The sequence below is a fragment of the Ursus maritimus genome, unplaced genomic scaffold (assembly GCF_017311325.1).
Source record: "Ursus maritimus isolate PB19 unplaced genomic scaffold, ASM1731132v1 scaffold_33, whole genome shotgun sequence".
Lineage (NCBI taxonomy): Eukaryota > Metazoa > Chordata > Mammalia > Carnivora > Ursidae > Ursus > Ursus maritimus.
Genome location: NW_024425897.1, coordinates 14,787,260 through 14,809,693, shown reverse-complemented (window position 1 = coordinate 14,809,693; position 22,434 = coordinate 14,787,260). Strand labels below are relative to the sequence as shown.

General features: G+C 41.6%; 1 protein-coding gene across 1 annotated transcript in view; it reads right to left on the bottom strand.

Moving 5' to 3' along the window:
• Nucleotides 1-22,434, bottom strand: part of CIT (citron rho-interacting serine/threonine kinase) — a 158,205-nt gene that overhangs the window by 114,829 nt on the left and 20,942 nt on the right. The window contains exons 5-8 of the mRNA XM_008707682.2: nucleotides 11,955-12,097; nucleotides 11,120-11,213; nucleotides 5,038-5,241; nucleotides 3,463-3,616 (exon numbers count right to left, since the gene is read on the bottom strand). Of these exons, the coding sequence (XP_008705904.2) occupies nucleotides 3,463-3,616; nucleotides 5,038-5,241; nucleotides 11,120-11,213; nucleotides 11,955-12,097 (595 nt within the window). The remainder of the gene's footprint in view (nucleotides 1-3,462; nucleotides 3,617-5,037; nucleotides 5,242-11,119; nucleotides 11,214-11,954; nucleotides 12,098-22,434) is intronic.

Here is a 22,434-nt window from a genome sequence, read left to right as displayed (position 1 = left end):
TGGAAGTCCATAAAAACCACCAAGATTTTTAAGAATCAAAATTTAAGGCAAAGGACATGAAAAGACATTTTTCTAGAGAAGACATACAGATGGTCAACGGGGTCTGAAAAGGTGCTGAACATCACTCATCATCAGGAAAATGCGAATCAAAACCACAAGATAACACTTCACACCTGTTAGGATGGCTAGTATCCAAAAGACAAGAGAGGAGTGCGTGGCTGGCTCAGTTGGTTGAGCTTCAGACTCTTGATCTCAGCTCAGGTCTTAATCTCGGGGTCATAGGTTTGGGCCCTGCACTGGGCACCATGCCTAGCATAGAGCCTATCTGGGGGAAAAAAAAAAAAAAAAAAAAGCCAAGAGACAACAAGTGTTGGCAAGGATGTGGAGAAAAGGCAATCCTTGTACACTGTTGGTAGAAATGTTAATTGTTACAACCAGTACAGAAAACAGTATGGAGGTTGCTCAAAAACTAAAAATAGAACTACTACATGATCCAGCAATCCCTCTTCTGGCTGTACACCTGAAGGAAATGAGATCAACACCTCGAAGAGATGTTGATTTCATGGCAGCATTATTCACAACAGCCAAGATATGGAAACAATCTAAGTGCCCATCAATGGAGGAATGGATAAAGAAGTTGTGGTACACACACACCCACGCACCCACCCACCCACCCACCCACACACACACAAGGTAATATCACTCAGCCTTAAAAAAAAGGAAGGAGATCGTGCCATTTGCAACAACACAGATAAACCTGGAGGACATTATGCTAAGGGAAATAATATAGGCACAGAAAGAGGAAAAACTACATGATCTCACTTTTCTGTGAAATCTAAGAGTTAAATGCATGCAAGCAGAGAGCAGGATGGCTACCAGATGAGGCGGGGGGAATAGGGAGATAGTGGTCCAAGAGTCCAAAGTTGGAGTTACATAGGATGAATAAGTAAATCTAATACATAGCATGATGACTACGGTTAATAACACTGTATTGAACACTGGCAATTTGCTAAGAGAGTAGATTACAGGTGCTCTCAACACAGAAAAGGAAAAAATGGTAACTATGTGAGGAGATGGATATGATCATTAGCTTGACTACAGTAATCATTTCACCATGTATATGTACATCAAATCATCGTGCTCTACACCTTAAATATATACAATTTTTACTGTTTCTCAAGTTTTTTTTAAGATTTTATTTTTGCAAGGGAGAGAGAGAGCATGTGCACGCTCGTGTGCACAAGGGGGAGGGGTAGACAGAGAAGCAGACATCCTGCTGAGCAGGGAGCCCGATGTGGGACTCGATCCCAGAACCCTGGGATCATGACCTGAGCCTAAGGCAGACGCTTCACCAATTGAGCCACCCAGGCACCCTACAATTTTTATTTTAAAAAAATAACTTCAAAAAAAATCAGAATTCAGATGGATGAGAATTCCCTGATACAAAATGGGGCTGGGGGGGGGGGCGGTGCGGACAACACATGCACATATCTTAAAGTAAGGAAAAACTGGGCACCTAGCTGGCTCAGTCAGTGGAGTATGTAACTCTTAGTTCTTGATCTCAGCATTGTGAGTTCAAGCCCTGCACTGGGTGTAGAGATTGCTTAAAAATATAATCTTAAAAATAATAATAAGGAAAAACTAAGTCGGTGTGTATTAGGACATGGAAAATTTAAGTAGATAGGCAGAGGAGGCAGGGTGAGTCAAGTATGGCAGCAGCCATAGTGTGAAGATGACAAAGTCATCTCATCCCAAAGAAAACCAGGACCTTCTCAAAGATGGGCCTTGTTTTGTTTGTTTAAAGATTTTATTTATTTTATTTTAGAGAGAGATAGCAGGGGGAGGGGCAGAGAGAAACAGGGAGAGAGAAACCCAAGCAGACTCTGCACTGAGCATAGAGCCCAATGCGGGGCTCGATCTCATGACCCTGAAATCAGACCTGAACCGAAACCAAGAGCCAGACACTTAACCAACTGCACCAGCCAGGCGCCCCTAAAAGATGGGCCTTGTGATGGACAGCATGGGCCACAATCTACACCGACATGTATCCTCTACAGGCACCATGTAATTTACAGAACAGGAGTTACACATGTCAGCCCAATAAGCCCAGAGTCTATAAAACAGCCTGGAAGAAAAAGACTAGGACAAAATCTGGGAATTCTGACACCATACCAAAAACAACATCAAGGTGTACCAAAACTCAAAGTTACTCGGGTAATTCATCACCACTCACTGGTTCGCTTGACCGGAGACAGGCTGTTAAGACATAATCGGCAAGTGCACACACAGAAAAATTAACTGCTCATTCAAGGACACTACAGAGATACAAAGGCAAGAAAAGACTGAGTATATGAATAGTATCTATAGGAAACTGTATCAAATCTTTCTAAAAGCAAAAAAAGAAGACAGCCCTGAAAATACACTGTTGATTAAAAGCCCTGAACCTTGGAGATTTAGGGGTTGATGCCTGAAGGTTAGGAAAAGTAAGCAATGTCCCTACCAGAAGAAAAAAAAAAATTGCTAAGAAATATTTACAAAAATGTAGCCCATTTAAATATGTGGGCAGGTTAGAGAAACCATCACAATGGCTTTCAACTGGACAACGCTGGATCTCACCCGACTCAAACATTATGACAATATGGCTCCAGCTAGAAGCCTGGTGCTGACACCTTAGAAATGGATTCCAATCCCCACCTCCCCTCATCACAAGATAAAACAGTCACACAGACCAACTGCTTTCCTACTGGCTCTCATCTGTGCTAATCACTGGGTCACATTCAATCAACAACACATCCAAAAATAAAAAGATTTAACAACAACAACAATAAAATCACCAATTTGTAAGAAACCAAGCATTTTGGTTTTTGTTGATAATAAATCAGGTCTCTGTTTTTAATGAATTCCGTTTGCACTAATTGATCCCAAAGTGACATGTGTATGAATGAATGACTCCACTGTGCAACTACGTTATGCATTTTACAAGCTTGTGAGCAAAGACAAATATTGTAGAGGAGAACAAACGAACACAGAGAGACATTTATGGTTTTAGTGCAGGCTTGGTCATTCGCAGAGCAACCTGGCACTATGCCTCATTTCTGAGTCCTTTTTTCCTAATTTGTGAAGGATATAGCTAGGTCTGCTTTTCCTCTGAGAAGAAACTGTCAAAGCAAGCGACAACCCTTGAACTCCATCAATCTGTACCTCTAACTTACTGAGAGATGATGTTCAGAAGGCCACATAAGCCCAGAGTTTGATAGATGACCCCGTTCTGTGCAAACAATTTTAAAGAAGAATTATCACTTACCAACAGCTCCGTCATTAGCCTCCTATCCCCTGTAGATAATTAAGGCCCTGATTTATATAATTTATACCACCTTCTGTGGGCTAGAATGATTTCCGATCATTCTTAAGTGTTTACGCTTAATTCCAACACCAGAAGTGAAGGACTGCGGCTCTACTTACAGTTACGGATGTTATTCCAGTCAATTTTAGAGAAGAAAGGGTGGCAGCAAAGGCCTTCAAACTTCAGTCTCTCTTTCTGGCCACACAGCAAACTCTGAATCAGATCAAGTAATTCACCACTAACTTTGGGGTCATCGGGAAACTTCAAAAACCTCTATTCCAAAAAATAAAAACAAAATTAGCATTTCCTTAGCAGATTTAGCTTCTCGTGTTCCAAAGGTAAGAAAGTATTTCTCATATATGCGAGTTTCACTTCTTTTTTTTCTTTTTTTTTTTTAAGAAGGAAGTTTTGTGCCCTCTTAACTTTGGACCAAAGGCATGTTCCAAAAATAAATGGCCTGTTCACATCAATCGGCCTCGTTCCTTTACAAGGGTTCAATATCCTTCATGATTTGACCCTGCTCCTCTCTGTCTCTTGTAGCTACACTCCCCATCTCCCTCTTTGCTGTCCAACAATGATGAGCTATTTAAAGCTGCCTGAACAAATCATGCTGTTCTCTCTGCCTAGAACGCCCTCCCTATCCCGCACCCCTCTTCCACCCGATCACTGCCCCCCCCCATGCTCCCTCTGTAATCTACTTCTGCACAAACACAGTGCACTGTGATTTCTGTGTGATAACAGGGAAAGAAGGCAGAGAGAGCCTTCTTGCTCATCACTGTAAACCCAGTACCTAACCAAGTCAGGCGCAATTCACTCATTACTGAACGAGCAGACTGAAATGAAGGAGATAAATTGGTCCCAAGAATCATCTAAGGGAAAACTTTCACTCCAGAGGAGACTCAAGAATAACAAGTAATATATGTATGTATTAAGCATATAAAATATGTATTATGCATATGAAAATAGGTATTAAGTATTCCGGAAAGATGAGATTGAATGAGTTAGAAGAACCTGTGAAGTTTCTCTTTTTTCCTTTCGGTTGAAACTAAAGCATACGTACTTATCACATCCTTAAGAAATGGGTTTAGGATACTGGAACGTACAGTTATTAGAAACGGTTTTAATTCTACTTCATATATATTCCTATAATTCTAATTCCTATCCCCATTTGATGTTACTACCATATTTGACAGCTAGGAGCCTTGAGAAAGAGCACAGCAGAATATCAAAGGAATGGACTCAAAGCCAGACCGCCTGTTAGTCTAGGCAAGTTACTTAACCATTTTGGGCTTTGGTTTCCTCATCTGTAAAAGGAAAAGAATATCTACCTCTCACATTGTTTGAGGATTGGCCAAGTTAGCAAACTATATTTCAAGTCAAAGACTCAGTTATTCCCTTAACAGCACTGAAATCAAAATGCATTTTATAATCAATGAAATATGATAGATTAATTGGCAAGAGTTTTTCTTTTTTAATGGTACCTAAAATAATGGCACAGGCTTACAATGGCTGGTGGCTGAGAGTCAATGAAACACAATTACTAAGCATTTAGAGCAGCTTTTAGCACCAAGTGCTTTGTAAGTATTTGCTATTGTTATTATCTGGCACTGCTGATTTACATTACAAACGTTCACTCACACATTTTTAAATGACAGCTCTCCTTATTACTTCAGAATCTACTCATGGCTCTTTACCTGGAAATTCATGATGTTATTGAAGGTTCTGGCTGAGGTCCCCTCAGTGAACGGGGACCTTCCATAAACCATCTCATAGGCAATCACTCCCACCGACCACCAGTCACAGTCGAGACTGTAGACGCCTTTCCCTTCCCCATTCATCACGGTCAACACTTCAGGGGCCATGTAATCTGGAGTCCCAATTGGGAGTCTGGCGTTCACCTGGAGACCCATAAATAAAATGAACACAGCAAACTTTCAATTATTCTCAAATAGATTGCCAACAGCAACATTTCAGACACAAGCTGATTTGCCACTGATTACTATTCTCCCAGGCACTTAAAACTACTGTCAAGTGGCATGCTGTCAGGAAATGCAAACGATTTACTAATTAAAAAAAAAAAAAAAGTACATGATATACTCCAAAGGCAAAAGGGCAAGAGTTGTTGATGATATACACCCTTTGGTTACACAAATAAGAGTCAGGTATGTAGCTAGAACGGAAGATGTCTTTCCTGATACACGTTACATGGAACTTCTCTTACATATGAAAACAGCAAAATGATAATAAATCCTAAAGATCAATCTATAAGATCAATCTACCCATTATTGAAAACCCGGCAGCTAACTGGGGCAAAACAATATTGCAGACGCGTTGTATCTCAAGTTTAAATATCTGCAATCAACATTCCTACTTCAAGCCACCCACAGGGGAAGACATGATAAATATCTTCCACCAGAGGTCCAATGTTAATGAGTTCATTTTCCTCACCCCCAACTCCTGGTCCTGTGGTTCCCTCCCCACTGTGCAGAAATCCAGAGCCCTCCAATCCAATGGCACTCAAGCACCTGACCTTGGCAAAGAAAGGCTAGGACAATGTAGTAGGTCTTTTTCTAAAGCTAAATATATCCCATTTGAAGAACTGTCCTTTTTTCTAAGAATTTGTCCTTTTGTTTTAGTGTTTATATGTTTTTGTTTCTCGAAATGATGCTGATGAAAGGTTTTCTGCCTCCCCCAACCCGTTCCTAGACAACAGAGTAAGCTGGCAATACTTTCAGCCCTGAAAATTGTTTTGAAGTCTTATTTACCCATGAAATTTAAAGGCTAAGGATCACCTCTCTGACTTCTTCCCCATCAAAACAGAAACGGCCTGATGTTAGTCATATCTGGGTTAACGAATAATCCTACAGTTGTCCAATAATCCTGCCTTTTAGAAGGCTTCTATCACATGAGCATTACATGGGCACCAAAGAACCTTCTCCCCATTAAAGGATGCTGACTGCCACTGACAGACGTTAGAGATTTTATAGGTATGGCCAAGCATCTTTAAGGCTGGGCTTTATATCCCTTCCCTAGGAATGGAGACCCAAGCTCTTCCAGCCTGTAACTTAAATCTTGTCCATCCCTCTGCCCCAAAGACCCACGGTTGTAGGAAAGAGACCCATTCTCCCTACTCCTTCTCTTTTCACCCCTTCTCTCAAGCCCACCATAGGTTTTTCCAAACGTTAAATCTGGACAGCAGTGTGATACTGGTATTCTTGATGCCAGTCATCCATTGCTTTGGGCAACAGAATTTCCACTGAGGGGCACCTGGCCAGCTCAGTGGAGCATGCAATGCTTGATCTCAAGGGTTGTAAGTTCGAGCCCCATAGTGGGTGTAGAGATTACTTATAAAATAAAATAAAATAAAATAAAATAAAATAAAATAAAATCTTTATTAAAAAAAAAAGAATTTTCACTGCAAGTACCCACTGGGGAAAGCTAGATGGTCCACACTGCCCAAGAAAGCCATAAGCCATTGCTGATAGACAAAAATGGGGAGAAAGGAGACAATATCTGGTCTAAAACAGGGCACCTTAAGCTTGAGAAACTGAAAGTAGCTTAAGTCAAGGGAAAGCCTTGATGCTGGGGAGCCTGCATTAAGACTTCTATCTTTTAATGTGTGTGTAAATGTTAATGAGCTCAGCATGGGATTAGGATTAAACTACAGGGTTTTGGTAAAAACCCTCAATACTGACAATGATATTTTTTTAAATATGAAAACAAGAGAAGAAAAACTAATGTCATCATTAAATGCTTACCTTTTATGCCTAATTACCTTGCAGACTATTACTATGCATTCCTCAAATATGCATCTTTGCACTTGTTGGATTTTATTTTATCATCACACTAGACTGTTTGGGAATATTCAGTTCTCCTGGTTTGCAGTGCACAGGGCTTGGTCACTTGTTCACGAACAACAAAGAGTCCAAAAGGAACTTGACTGGGTTGTGTTTATCAGCAAGACCCAGCAAGGGGTGTAAGTCATCAATGCCTCATTTTCAAACTCATGATGAGACTTATCAAAGAGAGTCAGATAACTCCCTAATTCCTGCCCCACAACAGGCATGTGATTATAAACATTTATGTCTAATCACTTTGTAATTTTCTAAATTTTAAGGGAAAATATCCCTAGCTTCCTTTACGCACATATCCTGCATAAAGTACATTAGGTACTTAATAGTAATTTACAAAGGTTTTTAATGACAATTTAATGACTGCTAAATTTCCATTAGTTACTGACCTCCAAGGACATTAAACCCCATTCAACACTTAATGTCACACATCCTGATAAGGATTTTGCAGGATGCTTTCACTCTCCTCTGGTGGCAATTCACAGCCAGCCAATCTGGGTAAGATATTAAAAGCAGAGCCATGTACAGGGCACCATCTGAAAAGTTTTACTAAATTTTAGTTAATTTTCACTGTGTTGACAGGGAAGAAAATACACCAGTTCAGCAGGAGACAATAAGAAAATGACCAAGAGACAGAAGGCAGAGTTATATTTCAGGAGATAAAGAGGTTAAGAAAAGAAACAAAAAAGGATTAACTTAGATTCTTTTACAAGCAGATGAGAAGAAAGTAAGAAAACCACTGTCTGTCTCCTCCCAATCCTCTTCCCATAAAATGCTTAAACATAAAACTATTTCAACCTAAATTTCCCCATGTGGCTACACAGGGAAGAAACATCCACCTGCAGAAGCAGGGGTGGGATGGGGGGTTGGGACGGGTACTGGGTTGGGGGAGAATGGTATCTCATTATGTTTCCTCTTGGGGGAAAAGGATAAAATTTTCTCACTCCTATGTAAATGTCAAAAAAGGCTATCTCCTATGGATTTTCAACTGTTCACTGAGGCTGATTAACACTTAACTTGCTTATACTGCTCTTTATTTACAATCTCCTTACAAGTGTTCGTGTGAGAGCTGAATGAGACAGGTTGGAAGAGTTTGCTATTTGTCACACTTTGAGATTCTCATAAGGTTAAATGGGTAGCCTAAGGGCACACAGCAGGTGGACGGCATGTCTCAGATCAATACCCAAACCTCCGGGCAGTTCGGTTCCCCACTGTTAGAAAGAATACTTCAAAGCAACATACTAAGAAGCTTGAAATAATGACAATGGAAGATGGAAAACCCAACAGATCCAAAAGTCACAAATATCTATTCATAGATATATCTATGAGTCTATATAGATATATCTATATATCTATTCATAGATAATATTCATAGATCATTCATAGATAATATTTGAGAGTGGCAGGGAAAAGAATTGATTTTAGGTGAGTAGCATACATGAATTTCAGTAAACATAGATTATATTTCATATATTTTAAGTACAAAAAAACATTTAGAACCTCCTTTAGGCCTATAAAACGTTCTATTTAAAAGAAACACATGTTGGGATACCTGGATGGCTCAGTCGGCTGAGCGTCTGACTCTTGGTTTTGGCTCAGGTCATGATCTCAGGGTTGTGATACTGAGCCCCACAATGGGCAAAGGGCTCCATACTCAGTTCAGTCTGCTTGAGATTCTTTCCCTGTCCCTTTCCCTCCCCTTCTCCTCTTCCCCCTGCATACTCTCTCTAATAAATAAAATCTTTTAAAAAAAAATATTTAACCCACCTCCACTGATCAAAAATACAAAAAAACAGTATTTCTATGTCCATAGTTTACTTCATCTAGATTGTAGATTATCGGGCTTCTATAATTAAAGGCCTTTTCACTTAAAACAATGCTAAAAATTCCTTCTTATGTGCTTGTCACATTCTGGCCCTAAAAGCACAAAGTTCTGGAGAGGCAATTCTTTCTCCAAGAGAAGAGGAGGTGCATTACCCTCAAGTATGCAGAACTGAGCGCCTTATCTCCTTCACCAGAATAATCAGGGGTTGAGCACTGAGCTGCAAATAAACCTCAGTGACTCTGGAGGGTTCTGTGCCTGAAGTGAAGGTTGTTCCAATTAGAAGAACTGAAAAGGGATAGTTTGAAGCACTGAAAAACAGAAACCTGAAATGAATGAAAGTCCAGTCTCTCCACTTGGGGCTCAGAAGGAAGTGAGTGATTCCAGATGCAGAGATGGGGCCTTACTCTTTATTCCCATTTATTTACCAAGCAGGGACTCTGGATCATAATCTAGTTTTCCAAGTGGGTTTTCTTGCTGCAAATACCTAGTGCTGGCTCTCATTAATAAGCTGTCTGCTGTTTCTCAATTGACTTGAGATGGTTCTCAACCAGGTGTGATTTTGTCCCCCATGGAACATACAGCAATGCCTGGAGACATTTTTGGTTTTCACAACTGGAGGAGAGGGTGTTTTTGGCAGCTAGTGGGTAGAGACCAGGAATGTAGCTAGCTAAATATCGTATAATACACAGGATAGCCCCCCACAATAAAGAACTATCCAGGGCAAAATATCAATGGCCAATGTCAATGGTCTCCAAAGCTATGTATCTACGCTTCAATTATTAGACCATGTATCTATGCTTCAGTTTATTTCTAGGTGTATGAGTGTATTAAGGTCACTCACGCAATGTACAAGTTTTTGAATCCTAGATGATAAACATTTCCATTACTTAACTTTTTTCCATGCTTTATTTAAATTCAACAACTAAGTTTTCATGCCTATTTCTGAATTTCACATAGTTTTTAAAACATAAAATGCTTTGATTCTATAATCTAATTCTCACTGTAATGATCAAGTGAAATCAATTACAAGAACATAATTTGGGGTGGAGGGGTGGGGAACAGTGCCTAGAGAGATCATTTTTCCAAGAATCCTAACACTAAGTAAATTATCTCAAGTAGGCCTCAGGTCTGCTGAACAGGCAGCCCAGAGCCTGGAGTGCAAACATAACATAACCCCAAACCTTTCCCTAATATCAATCTGATAACACCCACCTTTCCTCCAAAGAACTTGAGAAAAAAAGGCAATTTTACATATTTCCCTTTATAAGGACTTAACTCTCAGAGATTCGGAAGGGGGGCATTTTACAGAGTAGCCTCCCTAACCTCTTAACTTGTGCATTTTAATGAGAATCAGTATTTTACTGAGAAAGAATGAAAGGCCAAGTTTCTAAAAATTTGTCCAGGTCACCAAATGGGTCAGTTACAAAGTAAGTCTTAAAATCTAAGTTGATTTTCTCTTAGACCTACCACTTTTTTTGCAAAGATGACATGAAAATTCACTTTAGTATATACCAATTTTATTAGGGTTTTTAAGTCTATATATTTTTTTTTTACTTTGTCATCTTTTTCCTCAAGTATTCTTGCTCTTGATCTCAGCAGGTACCCTCTTGCCTTCCTATTTAGCACAGGAAATACAGCTTCATTTTTACCAGAGGTCCAGGACTTGGAAATGACATTTTGAGCAGCTGGTTCTTTATGCTTAAGGATATTTGGTTCAAATGTGCCAGTGATTTCTTTCAATTTTGTTGAATAGAAAATAGAGATGTGAGATAAATAAGATTACAGAAAACAATCTATAACAAGGAAAAGGAAAAGAAAAACAAAAATGAGCATTTTCCCTTTATGTTTTAACCAAACCATAAGGATGTTCCTAAAAATGTTTTGTAGGGCATTAACAGATAGGGTGCCAAGGTCAAGGAAGTCTGGGAAATAGCTCTATGTCCCCATCCCCACCTCCACCCCCAGAGAAATCATGTCACACACTGGCAGCTGAAGGTTCCAAAATGTCACTCAAAGTTATCAAAATTTTCCAAACTTATGAGGACCACAGAACACTTCGTAGCATAATCTCTATTAAGCTATCTTATTCCATTTTGTTACCATCTTATTTGAGTTCATTTTAGCTGCTGATCCAAAATCCACAAGCTTGATGTGTCCTGTTCGGTCAATGAGAATGTTCTCAGGTTTGACGTCTCTAAGAAAATCAGGGCCACAAATTAGTGTTGTCTTCCCCATGCCAATCAGCAAGCAATTGTTAACCTAGGATATTAATTCAGCCAACAATCTCAGTGTCTAAATTCTGCTATATAGACTTCCCTATCGATAAATATAATGAAAAATAAACGTTCTGCAAAACAAATTTAAGTAAGAAAAAGAAGAAGAAAGAAAAGGAGGGGGAGAGGGAGGAAGAGAAAGGGAAGGAGAAGGAAAAGAAAAGGAGGGAGGAAGGGGAAGGGAACAACATTCTCGGATGTACATAAAACACCACATGAGTGAGGATGTAAAGAGACTCTTTTTGACTGAGGATTTGATGGAACACCTTTGTAAATTACTAATGGGCAAGGTCAGAAGTACAACTCCATGGTCTTCAGCTCCTATGTGGTATGCCAGTTGCTTCTGCAAATCGAATTCGGTTTTTCCACCATATAACTCAAGGAACCCATGCAAGAGTTCTCAGTCTTATCAGCTACATTCACAGATCTTATTAGCAAACTTGAGTACATTATAATTCTAGATCTATTTCACCATTGAGCAGGCAAAGCTGTAATGTCTGCCACTCTGGAAAATATACTTTCAGCCAGTTGCAGTTAAGGCCAGTTAAAATTTGGATGAAGCATCATTTTAAGGCTGAAATTATTCATCTATTCGCTCTATTGTGGGAACTCTTACGTGATACAGACAAATTCTCAGTATACTACCAGAGAGTCTCACTTACCGATGCACATATCCCATCTCATGAATGCTGTGAACAGCCAAAATCAGTTCGGCTAGGTAAAACTGAATCATATTTTCATCTAATTGGTCCTCGTATCTATTCAAAAGTGACAGCAAGTCCCCTCCAGGCTGATATTCCATGACCTGTATAGAATGCCAAAGTTATTAATTCTTCATACACCCCAAAAAAGGGAATGTCTCAATTAGAGCCTCAAATACTGCCTAACGCGTTATAATTACAATGTCTCCAAAAAACAACTAAGATGTGGGAGACATATTCTAAGTCACGTAGGATAAGGTCCCTGACCTAAGGAAATTACATCTGATACCCAAGAGAATCAATATAATGAAAGACTAGTCCCAGACACCATGCACAGTGTTTGCAAGGCAAACTTGAAAGTTGAATTAAATCCACCCACCCAAGTAGACACCCCAGACATTCCCTAGGATTAGGTACACAGTGTAGATGGAAATTGCTAGAGGGAAACAAACCCTCGGGCATCCTTTTTGCATTTCTCTCAGCACCCAGCAGACTACAGGAGGCGTGCAATAAATATGATACAATCTTTTCCTGCAATAGTCATCTGACCATCTCTATTAAAAATTTAAATGTAAACATACACTCTCCGACCTCATAATTCCACTTCTGACAATTTATTTTACAGGAACTTAGAGTAGTTTGTAGATCAATAGATACATAGATTTGCTGTAGTATTGTTTTTAACACAGGGGAGGAAAAGCCTGGAAATCACTCAAACATCCATCATTAAGAAACGGCTGAAATATGATATATCTAAATAATGGGAGAAGATGTAGATACTAAAAATAAACAGAGTCAATCTAGTCACACTGCCATGGGTAGCTGTCCATGATAATACAAAGTGACATGCTATGCAGGATAAAGTGTAACCTCCTTTTTGTGATTAAAAAAAAAAATTATTACATTTGTTAATATATACATAGGAAAAAAATCCGGAAAAGAATATAGAGGCACCCGGGTGGCTCAGTCAGTTGAGTGTCTGACTCTCGATTTCAGCTCAGGTCATGATCCCAGGGTCGTGAGATCAAGGTCCCAGGGTCCCATCCGGCTCTGTGCTCAGTGAAGGGGTCTGCTTGTCCCTCTCCCTCTGCTCCCCACTCCCACCCAACACTCGCTCTAATAAATAAATAAAATCTTAAAAAAAAAAAAAACCCAGAATATAAAGTACAGCCTCAAATAAAATGTTTGATTAGCAAAAAATTTCTTCCACTCCAAGGAACCAAAATCCTTCCTCCTTCTGATGATAACCGAGTGTGATATTCTGAGTCAACATGCAGCTTTGAGGCTGACTTGCCCAGGTGGCTTCAAACTGCGGCCTGGTGACTTCAGCTCTCTGCCCTTCAGTTTCCCCTGCTCTAAACTGGGGTGAGACTAATTGCCTCGCTATACGGCGCCTGGCAACAACGAGGTCCTCCACTGCTGGTCAATGCCTTTCTTTCCCACCCCGGCTGCATGATCCTTCCCTCTCTGGCTGGGAGAAGCTGGGACACATTTCGATCATCTTTGCAGTCGTGTCAACTCTTACTCAGTTCTCTTCCTGTCCTTTGCTCCGATTTCCCATTTTGTGAGCCATGCTATAAATATCTTTTGTTTTAAGTTGTCTCAAATCCTTTCTGGAAAGAGGCAAGATCCAAATAAACATCTTTAAAAAAAAAAAAATACTAAATCTCTCCAACTACTGCATTCCAGAAGCCAATTTTGGGATGTGAATTCTCTCCATCCTCCTCCAAACTCCTGTTTGCTTTTGGTCCAGAATTAGAAGAAAGCTCTAGTCAAGTGAGACATTGAGCATCTGCACATATCCGCAGAGGCCGCAGGCTGGCCCAGTAAAGATTCTGCCCGGCACCAAGTGAACCCCACGCCAGAGACCCTTGGGGAAGCCAGAGACCCACATGTCCTCCCCAAGGGCTCTGTGTCATCTGGGAGTCTCCCCCATTCACATAACATCGTGTAGGGAGTGGAGAGTCAACCAGATACTGGACAATTTGAAGAATAAGGTTCCATTTGCACTGCAATCGCTGGAAAAAGACTGATGAACCCACAAGAAGAGCAACACTTAGAAGGGGTGGCAGCTAAAATGCAGACTTTATTTCCCCAAATTCACAGCAGATTGAAAGCTACCAGTCCCAGCCCTAGAAGAGCCCACGGGAGCCACCTGGCTGCCTAAAGCTCACCCACTCATCCCAACTTCGTTCTCCACAGGCCCTGGATATGTGGGTGAATGCCAATTTTTATGTCTGTTTTAAATATATATTGCCATTAAAAAGGTCTTAAATATCAAAAAAAATTTTTTTTCACCGATAACAACAGAAGTACTTGTGCTTTTAGAACGGAAACATCTTAAAATAAGAACAATGCATATTTATGATGACACATCGCAGTTATAAATGTTCTAACCTGGCTCTATTAAAGATGTGTGAAATAGAATGGCTTATAAGTTTGAGGATGACAAAGTCAAACAGCACCGGCTGGCAACGTTTAAGAGCTCACAATCTGACCACTATTTAATACTTCGTAACTATTCCTGAAGATTCTATTTTGGAATGACCAGTAAAATAGTTAAGAAGAACCATCTCTTAAAAGGCAAAAAAGATATGTATCCTTTGCTCCTATTCAGAAGATCCAATTTCCTGAGCTAAAAACCCCCGGCAAAAGTAGATTAGTCTTTTCTGAGTCAAACAACTTTTCATTTCTTCAAAACCAGGGTTGATTGAGAAGACAAGCGACAAAAATTACAACAGCTGCTAGGCACCAGGCTCCACAACACGGGACAAAATAGACACGAAATGACAAACCTTTAAATAGACTGTGTCCTTATCAAAGAAACTAATCAAACTTGACCCATCAACACGATTCCACATTACCATACTAAAAATTCCAAGCGCCCGCCATTCGAGAACTTAATTTGGAAATTTACTGAGCAAATTTGTCTGTCCCAAGATGTTACCCCTACCCCAAAACCATCCTCCTGGGATAGAGTCGCTCATTCTGTTATGAATGGAGCCCATGGGGAATATGGCTCGTGTGTGGCCAACCCAAGCTGAATCAATCATCTTGCTGTTGAGCTTAGAAGTACAGTGAAGAACAGGACTTGGGCACTTTCAGAAAACACTTCTAGACTTTTAAAAACAGTACCAAGTCAAGAGGTTCCAAAAGCATCATCAAAGGTCAAAAACTAAGAGTCTTCAAGTCTCCATATCAGATGACTTGCTATGAACTAAACACCAGGGTCAGCAGAACACTATGAACAACTGAAGGCCAAAGTCACCACCCAGGCTATGCCAGACAATCCATTCACAGCACCTGATTTTGTCCAAAAGCATGACTCCATCCCAGACTTTTACTACTCAGAGATGCCCGGTGAAGTACTGATCCCCCAAAAAAAGTGGCTTTTCACCTAATGAACCTGGTAAGTCCTCCAAGGCAGGGCCTCTCAAGCCTGCCTGTCCATCAGAATCACCTGAGGAGCTACTTTTTTAAAAATAGATAAAACACATTCATTTAGAAAAAAAAAAAATTGAGTGCCTACTATGTGTCAGGTATTGTTCTAGATACTAGGAAAACAGCAGAGACTGTAACAGACAAAAAAAATCCCTTGCCTTCATGGGGCTGGAATTGTAGTGAAATGAACAAGAGTAAACATTATGCAGTCTGAACATCCCAACCATTCAGGGAGCTTGTTAAAATTTCCAGTGACCCTGGGTGAGGTGCAGAAATCTGTATTTTTAGGGAGCTCCCCGGTGATTCTGATGCGGACAGCACAGTCCTGAGAGCCACCACAGATGAAGGTGCGGAGACAAAGAGGCTCCCTGCGTCGGCCAGGTGAAAAGTTTCTACGGCAGAGGTACCCTGAATACAGCTAACACCCCTACTCCTTGCCATTTTTTTTTCAGTAACTACCTGGACATGACAGGATCTGCCTACCACACCAGGATCACCAGCAGCAAAGGGCCGGAAAGTAACTAGTCCATCAGTACGGAGGCAACAATCCTGCACGGAAGGACATGCGAGGTCCCTGCCCACAACGACCAGCTGCAGGTCACCCAAATGGCAATCATCAAGGCACAGTAATCAAAGGCCGGGGAGCCAGGAGGAGGAAAGAGCCCTACAGTGAAACAGTCCTAAACAATGCGATCACCCTGCAGATGGCAGAGAAAGCACAGCAGCTGACAGACAAGCCTGGCTTGGAGCTATAACGGACTTGCTCTTTTAAAGCAAAGACATTCAGGCCAACAGAGACAAACCCTGCTAATGGCACAGCTGCAGATGCTAATTAAAGGGCAAATCTTACATGTGTTCAGTTTGGAAGAAGCCGCAGCTTCTCTGCTGGTGTTCACATCTACACCCCAAGAACAGGGATGGCAGTGCCCATCAGTTGTGTTGCATTCAAAACAAAGGACAAGTGTGGGGGGGGGGAATGTGTGGACACATGCACGTGCACATCCATGCATGCTTGCATGCACACATATCCATATGCGGGGAGGGGGTGAGTATCTAATAGGTCTTGTACTCTATTCCAATTTGCACGGGGTGTCATTAGAGGCACGCTGTGCTGGCCACCCCTCTAGCAGCGCGCCCTTGAAATGCTTGCACTACAATCAGCACACCTGAAAGTACCACGGAAATGTAACGATGGTATTGGCATCGTTATCTGCCCTGCGCAGTGTTCCTGATCTTTGGCATCAGGGAGGAAGGAAGGGATCCTCGAAGCAGAGTGATCCCTGGCAGAGACCCTAAATTATTCCTCTTGAAGGACAAGGTCACCAAGAAAAAAAAGAGAGAAGACCCTTTATTTCAGAAAATACGAATCCCAGCCTGACTCATCCATCTATTCAAAAGATCCTCATTGAGCACCGAATCATCCAGAGTCTTGGCAAGATACAGATAGCACACTCAAACCAGTAACTGAGGACATGAGTTAATGAAGCACCCTGCATTGGTGAAGAATCCCAGGGCCAGTTAACAACAGGAGAGTAGATACCACTGCTTGACCTGAAAGAGCGAATGCAAGGAACAGAATCACAGGATCTTCACTACTGCTGAAGGAACAAAAGGAAGAAGCAGTACCCAGAAATGAACTGTAGCTATAGCCACAGGACTAAGGTTTTCAAAGTGGGGTCCCCAGACCAGTAGCAGCATCTGGGACCTGGTTGCAAATTCTTGGGCCCTATCCCAGACCTACTAAACCAGAAACTGTGACTATGGAACCAGGCAAACTGGGACAATGAAACGAAATTGTGACTCTTAAAACTCTAAACGCATTCACTTGAAATATGCCTCAAAAGAGCAGGACACGAAACAACTGTTTTGAAGGCACAAAGGACCCCCCAGAGCAATAACACACTCGGCAACTGAATTGGGGTCAATAAGAGGTATTAATATCTCACTTCACCAATGAGAACGTTGAAATCAAAAAGGCCAATGACTCCAGAGAGACCAACCAAGGAACAGTAATAAAACAAGAACCTATATTCTAGTAACAGCTTCCTTCCGACGGGCAGCCAGCTTCCCAAGCAGCAACATGTGAACATGCTGGTGAGTTTTGAGACATGCCTGAAAACGGGATAATCTTATCTGAGAGATCAAAACAGCACATGTCTCGCTGTCAAAACTATCATAAGCTGCCACATTTCACTAAAATAAACAATGAAGTTCTATTTGTTAACCCTCTCCAGACTCCCAGTGACAGCATGGGGTGGTGTTTCTACAGGCCATGGGGTCACTGTCTAGAAACTGCTAACCTCCAAATTGTTCCTACACCGGAAGGAAATACTCCCCATGCGATTGCACGACCTTCAGTGGAAAGCAAGACAGGAAATATAAAAAACTAATCCCAAGTAGGACCTCAGAGCCTGGGTCAGATTGGCAGTGCTTTGGGATGTAACAGTGGGTCAAGGGGTCCCAGCTTCAAAACCCAGATCTATCATTTATGACCTACATAACAGATTATAACTCGTCCCCCAAATCCATTCTTCCCTTAGCTGGATATTGGCCATGCAGCTAGATGGTACAGATGTGAGGTCATGTGATGAAGTTCTGGTCAACAAAACAGAAGAGGAAATGATGTGTCCCACTTCCATATCATTCTACATGAAAGAAGTTTTCTTGTTCCGCTCTCCACCCCTTTCTCCTGCCAGCCAGAGGCAACAAGAACATCAATGCCAAACACCAACCATGTCAAGGGGATGACATCCTAAAGGATGAGGAGCCACAAGATAGAAGGAACCTGGGTCCCTGCATTATCACATACAACAGACCTTCTCCATCAGCCTGGACTGTATTTTGCTATCTTTTTGTTACAGTAGCTTAACCTATACCTTAACTAATACATCCTATTTGCAACTGGGGAAGAAAAATTTGGAATGAACAGAGGGAGGTTAATGTGAGGCCACTGTAAGGAAAGAAGGTTCATGGGTCAGTTACAGGGTCAGAGCAAGAAGGGCCCGAAAAGACCCACAGTATGAAAAACATCAATACAAAACCAACAACCTTTAAGAATCTTACAAAGCATTTAGATGCAACAATACTACATGTAGTGAGTTGCAAAACAATGTTTTCTTTGTAAAGATCAGCTCCTTCCTGGAAGGACACTGGTGAAGGCATCTGTTATACGGAACTGAACAGATTTCATCATGAACCAGATCAACAAAGTGCTGTTTCCATGGGCTGCCTGCCAGAATACAGAACTAGCCTTGTTATATAGAACCAGACATTAACAATACAATGGACTTCATTACAATTTTCTATATACCAGAAAATGGCAAGCCACATTCATTGGTATATAATGACAAATAGGAAATTTTTAACCATCACATTTCGAAAGGATCCAAGTTCAATTTCCTTGCTCTGTGCTCCAAATTTTGAAAACCCCACTGGATCTAACTTGAATTACATACTTTAGAGAATAAAATTTACACTCCTAATGTGTGTAAGTTAATCTGTATGTAAATCTATTTCTATGAAATTGATCATACGTTCTTCCAATAAACGCTTCTTAAGCATTTACTTGGAGAAGCGCTACTGGAAGCAAGGGAAACATAATCCCTCCCTTCATGGATGGAGTAGCCTGGTGGGGAAGGCCAACACCCACTCATGAAGAGGCGGTACAGGGTGCTATGAGTCCACAGCCAGAAGGGCACCCCTCCCAGAGCTAAAGGGGCCAGGAAGAGTTTCTGGAAGAAGTGACATTTCGTCCAAGCCCAGAAGGAGAAATAAGAGTTAGCCAGGGAAACACGGAAACAAGGAATGGCATGGAGAAAGGTCAGAGGCCAGTTCAAAGAACTAAAGGAAGTTCAAGATGATTGTAAAGGGAAAGGAGAGGGGTGCCTATGTGGCTCAGCCATTTAAGTGTGTGGCTCTAGATTTTGGCTCATATCATGATCTCAGGGACATAGGATCAAGCCTGGCATCAGGCTGCACGCTGAGCATGGAGTCTGTTTAAGATTCTTTCTTCCTTGGGGTGCCTGGGTGGCTCAGTCAGTTAGGAATCTGACTCTTGATTTCAGCTCAGGTGATGAGCTCAGGGTTGTGCGATCAAGCCTCACAATGGGCTCTGTGCTGAGCGGGGAATCTGCTTGAGAGAGTCTGCCTGAGATTCTCTCCTCTCCTTCTCCCTCTGCCAAACCCCCAAAATAAATTTTAAAAATCTTAAAAAAAAGAAAAAAATCTCTCTTCCTCTCCCTCTGCCCCTCTCCCCCCTTCACGCTCTTGATCTTTTTTTTTTTTAAGATTTTATTTATTTATTCGACAGAGATAGAGACAGCCAGCGAGAGAGGGAACACAAGCAGGGGGAGTGGGAGAGGAAGAAGCAGGCTCCTAGCGGAGGAGCCTGATGTGGGGCTCGATCCCAGAACGCCGGGATCACGCCCTGAGCCGAAGGCAGATGCTTAACCGCTGTGCCACCCAGGCGCCCCCACGCTCTTGATCTCTTAAACTATAAAAGTTAATTAATTAATGGAAGAAAAAGGAGAGGAAAGGTAAACAACAAGCCTACAGATACATGTGAAAAAGACCTTGTAATCCACATGGAAGAGTCTGGACTTCATCCAGAGGGCAGCAGGGAGTCTTAAAGGGTTTTAACAGCAGGATGACTTGGCTGCCCTGTGTAGAAGACCTGGGGGAAGGGCAAGACAGATGGCAGGGAGAACACTTGGGAGGTTGCTGCAGTAATGCAGGCAAAAGAAGATGGCGGTGGGAACTCACCCAGTAGAAGCAATGGAGAGAAGAGATAGCTTTGAGAAATATATAGGACACTGAATCTTATTTCTTTTATTCATTGATTTTTAAATGGATCTTCAATTACACTGCATTTGCATTACAAATGAACAGTTAACTGCCAGGGAGTTTAGGATGATTTGTATGCTTCCTCAAACTTCAAAGACTGGTGATCTATAAGTGGTCAATAGGTACAATGGAATTCTGGAACTTTGTGATGCCAGTATAGATCTATGGTGCTCTTGCGGTGGAATGTATTTCCAGACTTAGAAATGTTGAGATTTTAGAAAGGTAAAATGGTGTGTATACTTTATATTATGTAACACCCTAGGGTAGGGCTTGTGATATCACCCTGTACTCAAATGCATTCACAATTGAGGCAAAATGTATGAAGTCACACTAAAGGGAATGAAGATGAGATTTGGGTCAGGTTTTGCTACCGAGTTCACGTCAGGTTTTGCTGCCAAATTAGTAACAAAAGAACTTGAGGTTATTCAGAGCTCTGGGTATTTCAGAATTGCAGATAAGGGATGGTGGATCTATAATCATATCTTAGTTCCTATGCTGAGTTTGGATATTTGTAAGAAAACTGTGCCCTTAGCAAGCATTTTACTCCAAATTACCAACGTACTTGAGAAGAGAATGCAGACAAGGAAATAATTACAAGACTCCACCAGCGATACCCAACTGAGCTACTAAAGAAGGGTGTAAAAATGTCGTTGCAGCCAGGTATCAATGTGCTGAGGCAACTAGAACTCTAGAAAACAGCTGTTTTAAAATCATTCCCATCTTGTAAGATGGCGGCTGGAAAACCTGAAAAGATGGTCATTAAGCTCAGGAGGCTGATGCCAGTGGCGAAATCCAGATGGAAGCCCCACAGCCAAAAGGCCCAAAAAAGGAAGCCCCCTGCCCCTAGGAGATGTCTTAACAGAGGAGGAGCTGACATTCCCAGTCTCTAACGTATTCCAGCAAGGCTGTATCCAAGAGGAAGTCCACAACACTGAATTCCACGATTAAAAAGAAAGGGAAGTTCTACCACTGGGACAAAGCCCATTGGCAGGGATAAAAATGGTAGCCCCGAAGAGATTAAACTTTTTTAAATGACCAAGTATTACCGTCTTGAAGATGCACTTTGAAAAGTGTTGAGCCATGAAGAACAAGAATAGAAGCAAAATCTGCTAGTCAACACGAAGGAAACTATGAGTCAGTATCAGTGCCAGGGCCCCTCCGGTCATCCTCATTGGCCACCACGGAGACAAGCAGTGAGTTCCTTAAGCCACTGAGCAGTGGCTTGACCAGCCATTGTCATCAGAGTTACATAGAACACTCAGAATTTGTCATCACCTCTACCAAAACTAACCTTATCAAGGTGAGAGTCCCAAAGCATCTCAACAATGCTTACTTTGAGGAAACTGCATGAGACTGGGCATCACAAAGACAAGGCCTTCAACCCAGATGAACAGAAATACAAGCTAAGGGAGTGATGGGAGGCAAACGAGAAAACTGTGGACCCTCAACTTTTGCCAAAAATCGGGGCCTTTGCTACTTCCAGGACTGCCCGTATTCTGTGCTGCCTTGAACACAAAAAAGACTGTTTGCAGAGCTGAAGTTAAAACATCCAAAACAATAAGAACAAATATATCCCTGCTGTTTCAAGGGATCTTCTTTTCTGAGAACTAATGAAGAAGTCTGTTAATACACCCAAACATGAGGGGCTCTAGAAGATAAAAAGGGGAACACAAGGCAAATGTAGTATATGCAAGAAATACCCTAGAATGTCGGTGAGACTAAAATACACCCAGGTCAGTTAGGAAGGTCAGGGATCCATACCCCATGTCTCAAGGAAGGAAAGGTCCAAAGGCAATATTCAAGGAAAGGAGGTTTCAGGCCCTAAACAATGGGCATAGTGTTGGTCAAGAAGCATGCGGTTAGGGGCGCCTGGGTGGCACAGCGGTTGAGCATCTGCCTTTGGCTCAGGGCGTGATCCTGGTGTTAGCCCCACATCAGGCTCTTCTGCTAGAGCCTGCTTCTTCCACTCTCCCTGCTTGTGTTCCCTCTCTCGCTGGCTGTCTCTATCTCTGTCAAATGGATAAATAAAATCTTTAAAAAAAAAAAAAGAAGCATGCGGTTAGTGCAAGGCCAGGCTCCCAACACATTTGTATGAAAACATCCTCGCTCAAAAGGCTAGGTAGAGCTGGCGGCGGGGTTGGTGGGGGGGGGGGGGGGG